Source organism: Ovis canadensis, chromosome 2 (genome assembly GCF_042477335.2).
Source record: "Ovis canadensis isolate MfBH-ARS-UI-01 breed Bighorn chromosome 2, ARS-UI_OviCan_v2, whole genome shotgun sequence".
Classification (NCBI taxonomy): Eukaryota; Metazoa; Chordata; class Mammalia; order Artiodactyla; family Bovidae; genus Ovis; species Ovis canadensis.
Genome location: NC_091246.1, coordinates 125649678 through 125667028, shown reverse-complemented (window position 1 = coordinate 125667028; position 17351 = coordinate 125649678). Strand labels below are relative to the sequence as shown.

The 17351-nt window shown below is 35.6% G+C and overlaps 1 protein-coding gene across 2 annotated transcripts in view; it reads right to left on the bottom strand.

Moving 5' to 3' along the window:
• Positions 1-283: 283 nt before the first annotated feature.
• Positions 284-17351, bottom strand: part of COL5A2 (collagen type V alpha 2 chain) — a 149102-nt gene continuing 132034 nt past the window's right edge. For both annotated transcript variants that reach the window (XM_069576889.1, XM_069576890.1), the window contains 11 exons: positions 16978-17085; positions 15507-15560; positions 13516-13623; positions 12965-13018; positions 12135-12242; positions 11702-11755; positions 10139-10246; positions 7955-8246; positions 4875-5062; positions 2627-2866; positions 284-1962 (listed from right to left, as the gene is read on the bottom strand). In XM_069576889.1, the coding sequence (XP_069432990.1) occupies positions 1816-1962; positions 2627-2866; positions 4875-5062; positions 7955-8246; positions 10139-10246; positions 11702-11755; positions 12135-12242; positions 12965-13018; positions 13516-13623; positions 15507-15560; positions 16978-17085 (1461 nt within the window). In that variant the 3' untranslated portion in view covers positions 284-1815. The remainder of the gene's footprint in view (positions 1963-2626; positions 2867-4874; positions 5063-7954; positions 8247-10138; positions 10247-11701; positions 11756-12134; positions 12243-12964; positions 13019-13515; positions 13624-15506; positions 15561-16977; positions 17086-17351) is intronic.

Here is a 17351-nt window from a genome sequence, read left to right as displayed (position 1 = left end):
CAATTTATTCAACTATGAAAAATCAGCTGCTTTTCTCTTGTTATCAATAATAACTACCTTGAGATTTTTAAGGGCATCGATGGTGAAATCAGTGTCATGCTGCCTTTGTGAGTGATGCTGCAAACTGATTTTCATTATGAGTCAGTATCTACGTGATGAAAGGCATTTGTTGTTTTATCTTTTAAACAAACAGCAAACAAAGAATACCACAGCACCTAACTTTTTACTACTGAAAATGAAATGGATCTAATATGTTCAAAGGAATTCCACAAAACGAAAACCATTGACATGACAAAAGCGTGCATTTAATTCAATGCTTTGCAGAGATACATGACTAAAGTTGTGTGCATGGCTTGTCCTTTGGGATGGTCCCAGTTGTTTATTTTTAAAGAAAAAATAAAAAATGGAGCCAACAGAGAATTAAGGGAAAAAAATCCTTGAGACATCAGGGGACCTACATGTTCTAGTCTAAGAAACATGCAAGTAGTACAGAACAGTATGATACAGTATGACAGATGAACAGTGAACAGGCAGTGGAGCGATGCCCCTTCTTTCAGAAACGGGAAGTCTAACAGTTATATTTTCACAAATGGTATTGATGAAACCATCTTTATTTTTAAGGAAATTTATAGAAGGAATTTTAGCACCATCAATAAGGATAATAATAACAATACATTTTAGCCCTGCCTATCTCCAGTCTTGGAATAATCACAGAAGCATAGCACCTTTTAGTACCTAAAATATAAACAAGAAGAGTAAGTCCATCCCAGCTTCTAGAGATGAGGTAGCTCATGCTAAAAAATGTTGGGTCATTTTTCCTAAGAGAGTTCAAAAACCAAATTATCTAATTCCAACCGTCACGTTTGATTAGAGTCAGCTCCACAACTCTGAGTTTCTAAACCTTTTTCTTCATTATAAGCTTTAGGAAGATGAGATTGTATATGTGGAAGACTCTCAACTAAGGGTCCTGAATATTTGTTTCTAAAGTTGTATGGGAATTATTTTGCATTCTATGTCTTCTTAAACAAAAAAGTGCAAATATATTCAATGGTATATTCATTTAATTTCTATCTATATTGATAGATTGAGTCAATACAGGGAAAGGTAGCTTTAAATTTGAATGCGAATGAAGACTAGATTTACCACATTTTACAAAAATTTAACATCTTTTTTTTTGGTCAGAAATCCCATTGAATATATACTACTTTAACATTCCATTTAAGACAATGAGAAACTGATAGTTTTTCATGGTTCTCTTTAAAGAGTCTGTGTGTTAGTTATACAATATCAAGACAAGCATTCAGTTTCAATCACAAGGATAAACATTTTGATTTCATTTTTAATTGATAATCTGTAAATGAGAGGTCACAAAATTGTATTTTTCCAATTGCAGCCACGTGAAATAAATGTGTTGTGCTTTTATATACCCCACTCTTTAAGCTATCTGCCAGGAAGAAAGGTTTTCTCATAAATACTAAGCAACTTTGTCATTACACTGAAATGAAGAAAACGGAGATTTATTTATTCGATCAGTTTACTGTTTTAAAAAGGTGGTCATTGTCATTGGTCATCTTAAACCTAAACTGTTGTATTGAAAAATACTTTAAATCAATTAAAACTTGAGGATTGTAAGTAAAATAAATATTTCTGAAGGATAAGGAGGCCAGGCACTTAAGACCATATATACAATGCTGATGCAGAATCAGCCATTACTTCAAGAGTCTCAGGATCAGCTTCAAACAGTCAAAGTCTTATGAATGGTGGTGGTCACTGATGGTAGGGGTGGTGCTCTTTGTCGACGTATCTCGGCTTGCTTTACACAAAACAAACTGGCCCAATTTCAACGCCAAATTCTTGGTCTGTACCGCCAACATCCACAGGGGCAAGATCTATGATGGGCAAGCGTGCCACATTCTGCGTTCTATATTCAAAGATGGTCTTGCCCACGTTTCCATTTCGTTTCTGGAATCAAATGGCGCAATGGGTTAATAGCATACACAAATTAGTACAAAAATGTTAGACTTCCAATATTTACAATGTAAAAGCAATGATTTTTAGAGCACTACTTAAAAGTAAGAGCACTGCCAACATCAAATGAGATACTGTCATAGCTGGCAGGCATTTCTCTCATTCTTTAAACTGGGAAGAAGCCCTTTATTCTTTTGCAGCTTCCCAAATGGTCACTAACAACATTAAATTATGAAAGCGTTTTTGGTTTTCATGATTGAACCCAAAATTCGTCATTAAATATTTTCTTTTTTATATATACAGATATTCGAGAAGAAAGACATACCAATCAGTGAAAGACCATAATCTTAGATGGATTATATATTTTAGAATCCAGGAATTTTAAGCATAGAATTGAGATTAAGTAAACCAAGTAATCTGCAGAGAACTAAAGTGAGTTTGCAAAAGAGCTGCAAGAATCCAGTCTTTGATGTTTTTCTTAAAGCCTCTAGCATGTTTCACATACCAACACACATTCAGGTTCATCCTGAGGAACAACTAATTGCTGTCGTGTTTACAAACAGGGTAAATTTGCCCCCACCTCTAGTGCCATGACAGTATTTTTAACAAAGTAATTTTTTTTTCTTCAACCAGATCAATATGGATCAAAAGTACTTACAGAGCAAGAATCATGAAGAACTATGTATCTGAATCTAACGTTTCCCTCTGCTTTGATTTCTAAGTCATTTGACCCTTTGAGAACCACAGCTTTCTTCAAGTTCTTAGCTTGATCATCCATGTACCCTACACTGTTTTTACAGATGTAGGTGATGTTCTGGGAGGCTTCTTTTGATAAAAGGCGCAAGAAGGTCATCTGAGTAATGGCTGCATTAGGCGACTGGTGGTCTCCATAAACAAACTAGAAAAACAAAAAGAGTCTTTGTTATACATGTCTACCCCTCCTGAGTTCTTGTGATTGGACTAATTGACACAAGACAGATTAGCCAGAGAAAAAGAAACAACTTTAACTTGGGACACAGAGGTCAGAGGTCTCCCAGAAATGGGACCTAAGTAGGAGCCAAAGAAACAATAAATTTAAGAGGAATTGACAGAACAAAGAAACCTAGCTTTGGGTGCATAATTGGTAAGGAATTTAAAGTTTGGGCTTGGGTAGTAAATTAATAAGGAAGTAAGGATGTTTGTTTATACAGGCGTCTTGGTTCTAAATTCCCTATCTGTGGAGATAAGGTTGTCTTTCTACCCTGAGTACAGGGAGGGTTCACATGGGAGATTTATTTCCTTCTTTCAGAGAGACAGAGAGCAGGATCAAAGCATTCCTCTTGCAGCAAGCATTACTTAAATGACTTTAACTGAAAATGATCAATGTGTCACTGAAGCAAATTTTAGAGCAGCCTGCCCTGAGCCCCAATATATGTAACACTGATGCGTTTTATAGTGCTGTGTGAGTATGTGTGTTGATTTCAGACAAATTAATTTTAAAGGGTATTGCGTCTATTCTTTCACATAACAAGATATTCTACCCATATATATATATATAAATACCTTAAAATTTCTATGAATATTCACAAGTAAGAAACTTCATCCTTACTATCCCAAACAAATGGTGGTGAAACCAAATATAATTATAATTCACCAGAGAAAGTTTAAGTATTTTAAAATTTGCTTCTCTCTTTCTTTAAAAAAATATTGAATGTTACTTTTTAGAAGTTATATACCTAAGCATAGGTTTGGATATTCAATCATGTATCAAAAATAGCTGATTGCTTTTATTGTCAATTATGATAAAAATTTGGACTTAACTATTGGTAAAATTTTTTTTTAACCCAACTGTTACATACTTATAGGAAATATGAATTACAAGTTTCCATTAGCTAGCAAAGACAAATAATCAAAAAGAATTTTCTATAGGATATTTCCTACTTATCTTCTAGTTTGAGCTATATTTTAAAAGCTCCTATTTGAACTTTTTACATAATATGTTAACTAAATTATATTCCAATTAGGTAGGTAAATTTAAAATTTTTTCCTGTTCTTTAAATAATGGTAGATCCTGCATATACCCATAATGTCCTTATATCATGTTATTATGAGCATGAGTTCTGAGGAAAGGTCCAGAGCAGAGTTGAGAAGAAAACTGCAAAGTTAAACTGCCACAAAGAGATGTGGAATAGAATACTCATATTGCAATAGGAAGCGGCAAGACTAGTTAAGAATCTTAATACTGGACCATGAAAGAAACAGAGAGGATAAGACTCAAGAAAAAATATTACATAATATTATAATTATAACTATAAAAGTGTTAAGTTTAAATAACTATGAAGTTTACAAAGGGATTCAGTTATCAAAAGTATCATAATAAGTATCTAATATTTATCCATAACTTACCAAATACCAGATACTATATACTTTATATACACATGCTTTATTATACACACAGAGCTATGAAATTAATATTATCACTCTTACTTTAAAATGGCAAAACTGAAAACAAAAAAAGGTTAAGTGACTTTCTAGGTCCCAGGGGTAGTAACAGATCCATGTATGAGTAACCTAGGTTTCCTGATGCTAAATATAATCCCTGTCTTCCAGCTATGGCAAAATCCCTTCAACTCTACTCCACAAGCAGTGTCACAGGCATTAAAGGAGCTAATATGAAAAATAATTACTTTTTTACATTCCATCAATTGAAAAATTATCATTCAAATCTATATTAATTTAATTCATAGCAATGTTTATGCAATGATATTGCAAATGCAACTAATGAGAATCTATCACTTCCAATTATTAATAAACATAGTAAAATAAACATGGTCAAAAAAATAATTACAAAAGTTCTAAGTCAATACTAAAATACAATAAATAAAGACAAGCAATGAATACAACTTTAAGCAAGCATATTAAATTACCTGAGATCCTCGATTCATATCAAGACCATACCAAACAGGCTTATTATCAGGAGATTTGCTGGCCCACCAGGTTTTACGTGGTACACTGGATGGGTTTGCTGAAATACATGTTTCTCCCGTTTCCATGTTGCAGTGAACTTTGATCGCATCTTCAGCAGATCCCTGGTTAGGGTCAATCCAGTACTCGCCTGTTTTCCAAAATAAAAAATATTTGCTAAATAAAAAGAATCTCAAACATGATTATGAGTCTCTAAAATAATTGACAGAAGGCTAACTCACTGATTAAGGACTAACTCACTCTTTTAAAGTGAATCCCAGTTAAGGAAATATCTGCAGCTAAGAAAAAAGTAACTGTTATGCGTTCAGGTTCTTTCTCCTTTCTATTCTAAGGTGACTGGCCAAATGTACCCTAGGCTCAAAACACAAATGTGAAGGATACATCATCACACCCATTTTGTAGAACAGAAATTATACCAAAAAGAGAATCCATGGTGAGCAAGTGGCTTTGCCAAAATGGATGGGTTCTCATTAAACTTACAAAGTCAATATTTTAAAACTAATAATAATTGACTATTAAAAAAATAAGGTCTTTTCAAAACTATGAAGTGAGTCAAACTGCAATCAGAATGCTACGAATTATCTCACTGGCCCTATTTATTTATTTAGGCCACATCGTGTGGCATGTGGAATCTTTAAGTTCCCCCAGCAGGAACTGAATACATGTACCCTGCAACAGAAGCATGGAGTCTTAACCACTGGACTGCCAGGGAAGTCCCTCAATGGCCCTAAAATTGATCTCTGTTCAGTATTATGTAGCATCCTATCCTAAATGGGAAAATAATTTGAAAAATAATAGATACATGTATATGCATAACTGAATCACTTTCTTGTCACCAGAAACTAACACAACATTCTTAATCATCTATGCTCCAATGTAAAATAGTGCAAAAAATTGATCTTATCATGTAGAAGAGATCCTAGAAGAAGGCTACACCAAGTTAGTGCTTGGTGCTAGAGATATAGTTTAATAAATATACAAACAAATACATTTTTGTATATATATCTTTATGTATATATCTGTGTATAAATGTATACTCTGTATATATATGTAAAATATATGTATATAGATTATATTACATATATATTTATATAAACATGTATAAATATTTATAATTTATATAATAGCATATGTAATATATGTATAATAAATATGAATATATGTATATATGTATAAAATACATGTCTGTATGTATATATAATATATGTATTAAAGACTGGATTTTAAAAGAATGAAGGGGCATTGATGGTGGGATATAAAGTATAGACTTGGTAATCAAATGGCCTGTTCTGCAAAGATAACAATTTTAGCTATCCCTGTCAGCATCATTGCAAAGTTATTTGAAACACTTAAGCATTTCATAGCTCATTCCCATGGCCCTCTTATGGATCTTTCTTTTCCAGGTCTTATTAGATTAATCAAAATGATAGAATTTTACAAACTTTAGGCATAGTGTTTACAACTAGGGTAAAAGATTTTAATTTCAAAATATTTTATCAAATAACCATAACACAATTCTGCAGCAGAGATTATTGAAGTATGATTTGTAGAACATTAAACTACATGAAAAGAATTCCATATTCAAATAAATCTGGGGAATAAGGCATACTCCATTCTACTATCTCTGTTGTTGGAGTATACTTGCTTTACAATGTTGGGTTAATTTCTGCTGTACAACAAAATGAATCAGCTATATGCATAAGTAAATTCCCTTTTTCTTGGACCTCCCTCCCACCTCCCCTCCATGCCACCCACCTAGGTCATCACAGAGCACTAAGCTGAGCTCCCTGTGCTTCAGAGTAAGTTCCCACTAGCTATCTATTTTATGCCCAGTAGTGTATTCGTTGTTTTTTTTAGTCGCTAAATTGTGTCCGACTCTTTTGTAACCCCATGGACTGTAGCTGAGCACTGAAGAATTGATGCTTTTGAACTGTGGTGTTGGAGAAGACTTGAGAGTCCCTTGGACTGCAAGGAGATCCAACCAGTCCATCCTAAAGGAGATCAGTCCTGAATAGTCGTTGGAAGGACTGATGCTAAAGCTGAAACTCCAATACTTTGGCCACTTGATGCAAAGAACTGATACATTGGAGAAGACCCTGATGCTGGGAAAGATTGAAGGCAGGAGGAGAAGGGGACTACGGAGGATGAAACGGTTGGGTGGCATCACTGACTCAATGGCCATGAGTTTGAGTGAACTCCAGGAGATGGTGATGGACAGGGAGGCCTGGTGTGCTGCAGTCCATGGGGTGGCAGAGACTTGTACACAACTGAGTGACTGAAGTGAACTGAACTGGACTGTTGCCTGTCAGGCTCCTCTGTCCATGGAATTTCCCAGGCAAGAATACTGGAGCAGGTTGCTATTTCCTTCTCCAGAGGATCTCCCCAACCCAGGGATCAAACTTGTGTCTCCTGCATTGCAGACAAATTCTTTACCATTGAGCCAACAGGGCAGCCCGGGAGTGTATTTAGTCTCCTAATTCATCCCACCCTCCTCTTCCCCAACTGGGTCCACACATCCATTCGCTATGTCTGCATCTCTATTCCTGCCCTGGAACTAGGTTCATCTGTACTATTTTTCTAAATTCCACCATATGAAGGTTTCTTTAAAAACTAAAAATAGAACTTTATTCTACTCTTGAGGATCCAACTATATATTAGCATATTAAATCACTGAGAATTATTGAGAAAACTTAACATATTTAACCTTGCTTAAGCAAGTATTTTCAACATTTACAGCACCACAAAATTATCCATATTTTAAGACTTCTGGATGGAAATGAAAATACCACCATGAAATTGGGTCATTAATAGGATATGTCCTCTATTACAGTACTTATCTCATACCATATTTTTTCATATCAGTGACAGTTCCCATTAGCAAACCTCAGACTCTGTGATTGGCCACTGTTTTATCTCTTGTGTCTATCACTAAATAGGGAGTAAATAAAATATTTTGGAATGCATTGGAGAATTACACATCAGAAACAATGAGCTTTGCTCAAATGGCCAACTGTCTACTCACCGCTCTGCTTTGCAGAATGGCAAAGCTTTAAGTCATCACAAGTCCGGGCAGGATGCTTTCTAGAGCCATCAGGGCTGCGCATGGTTTCAATTTGACTACTGAGTGACTTCAGGGTGGCATGTACCCCTGGGTCCGTTTTGTTTTTGTCATCAGGAGCCGCCTGATCTTCAGTAAACTCCGGAAGTGGGTCTGGCATGCTCTCATCATAGTGCCCCATGATATCCCCAAGAGCAGCTGTAAGGTGGCCAGGGGGTCCCGGAGGGCCAGGGGGACCAGGCTCACCAGGAGGACCCTAATTTTAAAAAAATCGGAAATATATTTAAAACAGTTCTTAGTTTTTGCTTTTCCATTGGACACAAAGGCACTGATGGGACGTAGTGCAAAGGGGGTTACAGTGCAAAACCTCAATTTGATGGCACTGAGAGATGTCTGTGGCTTGAGTCCTTTTTTAACTAGATGGTTCTGGTCTGCTAACTTATAACACTCCAAGAATGAGAAATGATGCATAACTGTTTCTCAGACAAGATATCTGCAAGTTGGCATCTGAGGTTGGCATCTTTATTTAAAGATTAAAACACAAAATATTTGCTTTGATGTTTATGCATGAAGATACAATACATTTTATGTTAGGTATACATAGATTTGTACACTCATTTTCAAACTTTCTGGCAAGGCACAACTAAAATGTTTTAAAAGGATGTATAAACAAAGGCTGTACAAGGAGATGTAGAGGAGTTTGTGGGTGTTACTTCCATAAGACTGTCCATCAATACCAAGGGAATTCATGAAGAAACACCCACAAGAGAATTTCCCCCATATCTAAATAAGGGGAAATCACAGGAAATCTTTTTATGTGCATTAATTAGCAGGTAGATCAAAATTATCTCTACTAAACAAAACTGGAGAAAGTTATCCTTGCCTAAAAAGCTCTTTTAATAATTATTATTATTTTGCTAAATAAGAACTACTGGAGCAAAAGGGAGAAGAGCACACAAAATATCAGAGACTAGAAAAACAGATCCTCTCTATTAATTTCCTTCTGCATTTTCCCAAGGAAAAACTCAGCAACTTGAGCGAATTCTCCACAACCTGAAAAGATGTGTGGTCCACATCTCTCTTGGGGAGCACAGACCTGGCAAACAGAAGGCTGGAGTTCTGGTACTGGCTCTGCCACTCATTAAATGGGTCTGGACAAGTTGTATCAAGTTCTAGCGCAAACACTTCCTCACTATCGAGCAACCATTAAATTCATTTTTCTTCTTTAAGGTCATCTCATGATTCCATATATTCCTTTATGCTAAACTCAGGGGAAGAGTTTTTTTTTTTTTTTTTTTTGCTATCAAGGACCACTAAAATGCAAGATAAAGTCAATCAAGAGCCACATAAGTAAGAGGTATTCCAATTCTGCAGCTGTTTTCCATGTAAAATTGGAAAAATAAACAGAAAATATTTCTCTTGACCATAGGAAATTTAAGGCTATTCTTTCTATGTAATAATAAATATTTGGTTGAATGGTATTATTATTAGGACAGACAGAATAAGAAACGGAAAATAAAGCAAAAGAGGAAGAGACACCAGGGAGGGATGCAGAACCTCACATCACACATGCACACACGCACACACGCACGCAAGCATGGCACATAGAGCAGACTGGTTCCCAAAGTCTGGTTTCTGAGAAGCCTAACTAAAGTCTAGTTAAAGCAATTTAAAGCTTTACAAGTCAATACTACTGAAATATTCTATTGAAAGTTTCCATGTGAATCCTTTCTGAATTTCTCTTTCAGTAAATAACGCTTTAATTTCATGGGCTTCAATTTCCAACAATTTCATGAATGAATACACTCATCAAATCTCGCATTTAGTCTATTGCCACTTAGAGCAAAGCCACATTTTCATAACTCTAATGATAATACAATCATAACTTACTATTAGCTCTCATTGATATCACTCCATTGCTCTCACTGAAGTCAAGGCCTAGGTAGCTGAGACTCTAATTTTATGTATTCTGAATAATCTGTGTTAAAATGTTTGAATTAGCTATTACAGACAAGCTACCCATGATTTCCAGGCTTGTTTTCAGAGTTCCTGAAGTCTTTGGTCCTTCATACTGCATAGATCTTCCTTAGACAGAATCCAAGCTATGGGAATCAATAGCATTACTCACATACAAATCTCTGATTTTACCTCAGGGCCTGCTTCTCCAACGCTGCCCCTCACACCAGGAGGCCCAATGGGCCCAAGTGGCCCAGGGCTTCCTTCTTTGCCTGAAGGACCAACTGGACCCGGGGGTCCCTGCAAGAAACAAAGACGGTATTTTAGATCCTAGGAGGAAAACCTCTACAAGGTCTTTCTCTGATCAAAGAACTATTTCTTTTTGGAGTTGTCTCGTTGATTTCTCATATTTGTTTTCCTAATGACTAATAAATGGACTTCTAGTACTTTCTAATATTTACTGCTTCATTACACATGAATTCTCCACCATCCATGCATGGGAAAAGACCAGTGTCAGTTAAAACATTAAAGGGTTTGTCATCTACTTTTAATGGACTAGTCATCTACTTTTTAGGGCTTCCCTTGTGGCTCAGCTGATAAAGAATCCACCTGAAATGTGCGGGAGACCTGGGTTCAATCCCTGGATTGGGAAGATCCCCTGGAGAAGGGAAAGACTACCCACTCCAGTATTCTGGCTTGGAGAATTCCATGGACTGGGGTATAGTCCATGGGGTCACTAAGAGTTGGAAACAACTGAGCAGCTTGCACTTTCATTTTCTTTCATCTACTTTCATTGGCAGGAGCTGTTTCATCTCATTTCACATATTGTAAGCTTAGTTAGAAATTTAATTAAGTAGGAGTAAGAAAATCACAGAAGTTGCAGTGTTTGACATAAATTAAATTTGTGTCCTTGTACTCCAGAATTTTATCACATCTCAGTAATTTTGATACTGTTCTCAATTTTATGTGTGACTTGTTTATACCGTATTTAGATATAAGAGAAATTCTTTCTAACGATTTTCCTAAATAATATCTTGTGGCATTAATGACCTACTAGACAGCATTAATGCTAAATGTAGAATTTCTACAACCTTCAAATATTTGTTTCATTTTATGATTTGCTTCCTAATTAGCCTTATGCCAACTACTTCTGAGGAACTATCTCAATCGCTTAAATGAAAACAGTATATCCAGCTCAAAATCTCTCTCCACTTCATGGTAAATCCTAGAGTATCATCTCAAAGAGTACAATTACATGGAAATTTCAAAAAACATAGAGTAAGAAAATGAACAAACAGATGAGTATATCTACCCTAGGTAAGAGATTTTAAATGGGCCTATGAAGTAATATGGGGCTTCCCTTGTGGCTCAGATGGTAAAGCGTCCACCCGCAATGTGGGAGACCTGGGTTCGATCCCTGGGTTGGGAAGATCCTCTGGAGAAGGAAATGGCAACCCACTCCAGTATTCTTGCCTGGGAAATCCCATGGACAGAGGAGCCTAGTGGGCTATAGTCCAGGGGGTCGCAAAGAGTCGGACACGATTGAGCGACTTCACTATGAAGTAATATATTTCAGGCTATGTTTCCTTAAATGTAAATGCTGAATGGTTTGTCTCTTATGTTTGTTGCCAGCTTCAGAGAACCGAAGCCAACTCCAGCTTCAATACCATGAAAATGATACTCAATCACTAACAAAACGTCCCCAGGTACATTAATATTTACACCTACAACTTATTGTTAAATTTTGTTACTTACTCTTGGGCCAAATGGTCCAGGGATTCCAGCACTGCCTTGTTCACCATTTGGACCCTAAGTAGAAAAAAAAAAAAAGCCAAAATATTTGTATCCTATATTTAACCACTCTAGCTTTTAGAAATGTCCTGTCATTGACTTTAGCAGCATATATTTCATTCATCAATCTCTATGTCTACATGAGTTGACCAATACTCAAGACAACTGTAGGAGTAATAGTGCATATACTTTTGGTTTATTTCTTTCCTATAAAATTATAGCAAACATATGAACAATTATATTGGGTACTTAGGTAACGACTTATTCATCAAGATATTCTTTAAAATGAAAATAAGATGCAAAAAGTCCATCCATTTTATAGACAAATAAATGTTCATGTCAAAATACCTTTGCATTTTCACATGGAGAGCAAATAATACTTAAAAGAATAACTTACAGGAGGTCCAGGAAGACCCTGAAGACCAGTAAAGCCTCGGTGACCCTTCTGACCTCGATCACCTCTGTCTCCATGATCCCCTTTGTCACCACGAGGTCCTTGCGGTCCCTAGAAATAAAGTCATAGCATGAGCACTGCCTGTTGAAACTACAATTTACAATTTTACTTTGTGCAACTGTATTTGCTACAGTTTTGAGCATTTTATTTTATATGAACTAATATATTCACTTATCTAAATAGTATTACTAGGAATTTTAATCTAGGAACTTTTTATTTTTCTCAAGGAATGAAAGTGATCACTAAAAGCATAGTATATAATAATGTTTCCTAAAGATTCAATCATTTAAATGTTTAACCTACATTTGGACTAAAATGAGGTATTTTAAGTTTAATCTAGCCTGAGATATTTTCCAAAGTTTGGAAAGTTTGGATTCTCTTTCACATATTTAGATTATATCATTATGTAATGATCTAGCTAAAAATAAAATATACTTGAATAGTACTTTTCAAGTTTACAAAGAGCTTTCAAACTCATTTGCCTACTTATTTTTAGAAAATCTCAGAGAATGGCACTGTTACCCTTGCTATTGTGGGAGAAAATTGTAACTAAAAGTTTTAATTATTGAAATAATTCATAGTAAATTCAGAAGAGTTATACTAACACTACAAAAACAAATATAAACTCCTGGGTGCTATTTTAAATTAATATTTTGTCTAAGGCTTGAAGAATTTGGTAATTTTCATTTATGAATCTTAAAAATTAAGTTTTTCCTTTGGGAGAATATTTTATGTAAGAAGTCTTTTTTTTTTTTTTAAAGCCAAGAACTTACAAGTAAACCACGTTTCCCAGCTCGGCCAGGTGGTCCTATAGGACCTCGAGAACCCTAGAAGAAATTTTCACAAAATTAATACAAGAAAAAAATATGGATATATTATAGAGATTTAGAATTCAAGAATATATGTCTGTAGTTGAATACTTTTATATGTGTAAGTTTATCTAAGTGTATACACTTATGGCTAACTAAATAAAACCAGGCTAATTTCCCTAGGTATAAGAATATGCTCACTATAACCCCAATCACATCTCTATAGTCAATTTTATTAATGGACTTCTCTGAATGAAGATCACTTTAGTTAATTACATAAGACATTACTTGCTTAAATTTAATATGATCCATACTTACTACATTTCCTATAAATCACAACACTTTTAGATAATGAAAGCCAAAGCATCAAGATTTTTGAAGACCTATTAGAAATCAAATTTTTAAGACTAGAAAAAATAATTCTAAGCACACATGTCATCGCATGCATGCATATATGCATACTCATAATATAGTATGCTGATTAAAAGTGTCAATATGAAACTGACTCTCCTTACCGGGTCTCCTCTTTGTCCTGCATCTCCCGGAGCACCAACAGGACCAGGAGTTCCAGGGGCACCCTGAGAGCCTGGCAGACCTGCAGGCCCAGGGTCTCCACGATCACCCTGACAAGGAAACCATGATATTACCTTTTTAATATTCATTATAAAACAGCAAAATTCTATATGCTTATGTTATTCATGAAAGGAAAAAACACGCCTTTTAAAACATTCTATTTATTAATTTATATATTACTTAAATGTTCTACTTATATTTACATATTAATAAATCAAACTGAAAAGGGTAGGATATTTTCCCCCAATATCATCTGTCCCCTCACTCTCATCCTATTATTCCCATAGTCAAAATTGCTGGATTATGGAAGTGGTCACCTCCAGAATTCAGCATGTGACTTAGACTCACTGGGATATCTGTACTTTTAGCATAGCATAAACAAAAATTTTCCAGAGTGTGAAAACAGGGAAAATTCTAAAGAAACCACTTTCCAAGTTTACAACTTCATATGCCTTCTCTCAGAAAACTAATTTGAAAGATCTTTTCCTACTTCCTCTTCAACAATCACCCTTCTCCCATTTTATGAAATAAAACCATATATCATACCATCTGCAACCTTAATACAGCACAATGCTCCAAGGAATAAACCCCATTGGGCATCAAACTAAGGGACTTTTCCAGAGTGCACAGTTCACTTGATAATAAAACAAGGAGGTGTTTGGAAAGAAAAGCTGCTCTTTATTTTGCCCAGTCTTACTTGGCTCCAAATCTTACTTGTCTCTTTAAGAAGTCAGAGGTGAAATTATAGTTACATGAATGTGTATTAATACAATTATCTGACTTGAAGAATGGAGCCAGATCTTTTTTTCTAATAGAAGTTAAGTCTTATTTGGCTGATTAGTTTGGCAACTGGATAAACTTTGGCAATTAGGTTAGAGAATGGACATGTAATAAAAAAAAACGTTGAATAAGCTGAATTGGCAACTCCAAGACTTTAAAAAATATATATGATGAAAGCACATATACATTTAGAATGTATCAGAACTACTTCCTTTGTAACTGTTAGACAGTTAGAACAGGAAAAAGGAGTCCAAGATAGCAATTACAGACAGTAGCGAGTAGAAGAAACATCCAGAAGGCAAACAAAGGAAAGACAAAGCCCATGAAAATGGGAAACCACTTCAGGCTGGAGTGAAGACCTCCAGCAAGAAAACATGCCCAAGCATGCCCCCTTCCCTGATTGGCTGAACATACACTATATTTGCATTTCCTTCCCTAATTGGTCTTGGATACAAGCTCTATTTTGCATGGGACAGAACTAGCCAGGCTCCAGGGTCTCCTTAGGACGGGGAACAAAGGACACAACAAGGAAACCCTAAAGTGCAGCAGGACCACTCCTACAGGACTGGTCTGCTCTGAATGTTACTGTGTGCCTGCTTGAGCTGTCTAGGTCTGTTGTTTCAATTCTTTGCTACAAGGAGACAAAAAGTGAGGGAAAAGAAGCGACCCAACATAACTATCAAAACTTATGATTAAAATAAAATGTGATGGTAACTTCAAATATGCACAGGGGTTCAGAGATTTTCAAAATTATATTGGGGGTACATCAGCAAAACCCCTAAGACTACTACACTGGACAATATATACCAACCCTGGGAAAAACTTAGATCCCAAGAGAATCTGCATTTCCTTGGCTTTACAGAAGATGGAGGTGGGCCCTTGCCCCAGGATCCCTCAAAACTCTTTCTTTCCCTCTCTTTGAGTACCTATGAGATGCTTTGAACATGATAGTTAAAACATAAGTGCTCAGTGCTATAAATATTAATCACATTTAAAGTATTTAAAAACTGAGGTTCAGAAAAGTTGTTCAAGATTACATAGCTAATTACTTAAAGAATCAAGATAAAAAAGAATAGTTTTTTTACTCTTTAGTATTACAGAGATTTCAGATGCACATTATTTCAGATTTTTTGATCACTGAAATTGCCCTTACACGTTCTCCAACAGCACCATCCCGTCCTGGAGTACCATCATTACCAGCTGGGCCCTATAAAGAATCATATTTGAAAAATGAATTAACTGAGTAATAAAAAAAAAAATTCACATTTTAATTGCCAGAAAAATTACAGCATATTTTCCACCTCTATTCCACATTACAAATTAGCATTTATGGAAACTTCAGTAGAAGAAAGTTTCTGCCATATTTCTATTATTCTGATTTGCTTGTAAAATTATTAACACATTCTTACACTTTTGGTGCCAATTTTAAATAGTTTTAAGACACTATTTTCCACTTAGAGTACAGTGCTTATAAAGTGCAATGTTATTTCATTTCCCTGTGTACATATTCCTTAGTCAAGAATTAAGGATGCCCAGTTATTTACCATAACAGTTCAACTTTAAAACTGTCCTGGAATTGCTACAAATTTGGGCTCATCAATGTTTGTTGTGAAACATACTAAATCTATACTCATTGGCTTAATCAACCTCTTCAGTGGTGGACCCAGAGGAGCTGCAACCAGACAGAGAAGCTCCATCACCAGAGAAGCCCCCAGACATTTCTTTTACTGTGCCTCCCACACTTAGTCTAAATTCATCTTTTTTTATTTTTATTTTTAAGATCAAATTATTCAAAATAAATAGACAACAATTATATTCCTGTATTTTGTTTTCTTTATATTACCAGTGAATGATTTCCCTCACTTTTACTTACCCAAATAATATCCTTAAAATTTTAAAATAAAATATCTGTGTTTAGACATTAAATTACATTTTAAAATATATAGTCTTCCTTTCCTATTTTATTTTTATTTTTTTCCCACAGAACTATATTTTTACCATTTGAACAAAAATTGTTCTGAAAGGCATTAATTGTTTCTTTCAAGAAAATGTGACACTAAATGTTTGGCAATTTACTCATTAAAGCCCTGAAAAGAGGAAATTTCAACCTATAACTTTTCAAATCACCTTCCAAAAGCTGATTTCCTCTCAAAAGAGCCTAAGGGAACTGGATATCCAAAATGTTATATATAAGGATATTTAAGTAAAATGATCTCTACTTACTTGGCCCTCTTCACAAGCTTTAACAATTATATTAATCCTATCACGGTAAAACTTGGCAATTTTGACAAATATGCCATTACAGAATGAAATAATAACAAGAGAAAAGATAAACAGTTGTAACCTTTCACCTTCAAAACAATTTGGCAACAACCTAAACCAACTAAAATACTTGGCTCCTGACGAGATGAAGGCCAGTGCAAGATACCAATCTTATTACCATTTCCTTACGTCATCATTTAGTCAACTCTCTAGGGAAGAAAAACACATCAAAAAACAGCACTAGAAAACTTCCTTCAGGTCAAACGTACAATTTCTAGTTTCTCAATTAATTTCCAAATTTCAAAAATGTCCCCAGAACAGCCAGATAAGGAGGGGAGGGTGATCTTCACTAGAGTACTCACTTCCGGCCCTGGTTCCCCCACAGGGCCATTCGAGCCTGGGGGCCCAACAGGTCCAGGTGGACCTTTATCTCCTGGGGCACCAGTTGGTCCTACTTTTCCTGGTGTGCCCTGAAATAAAGTATAAATAAGTCAGCCACTCCTGAAGAAGCTTGAGGGGACAGTTCACATGAAGGCTATGTTTAAATGGCACCCAGTGTCTCCCTCTAGAGTGATAACTGTCAGTTATCACGCAACACCAGTATCACTGCAGTACCTTCCCAGAGGTGCTCCCGCTTCTTATCACACCCATCCTGATGTATCGATGGCACCATCCTTTGCACCAATTCAGGTGCATTTGGGGTTTTACTCAGAAGTACTGTTTTCAGATCTGGATG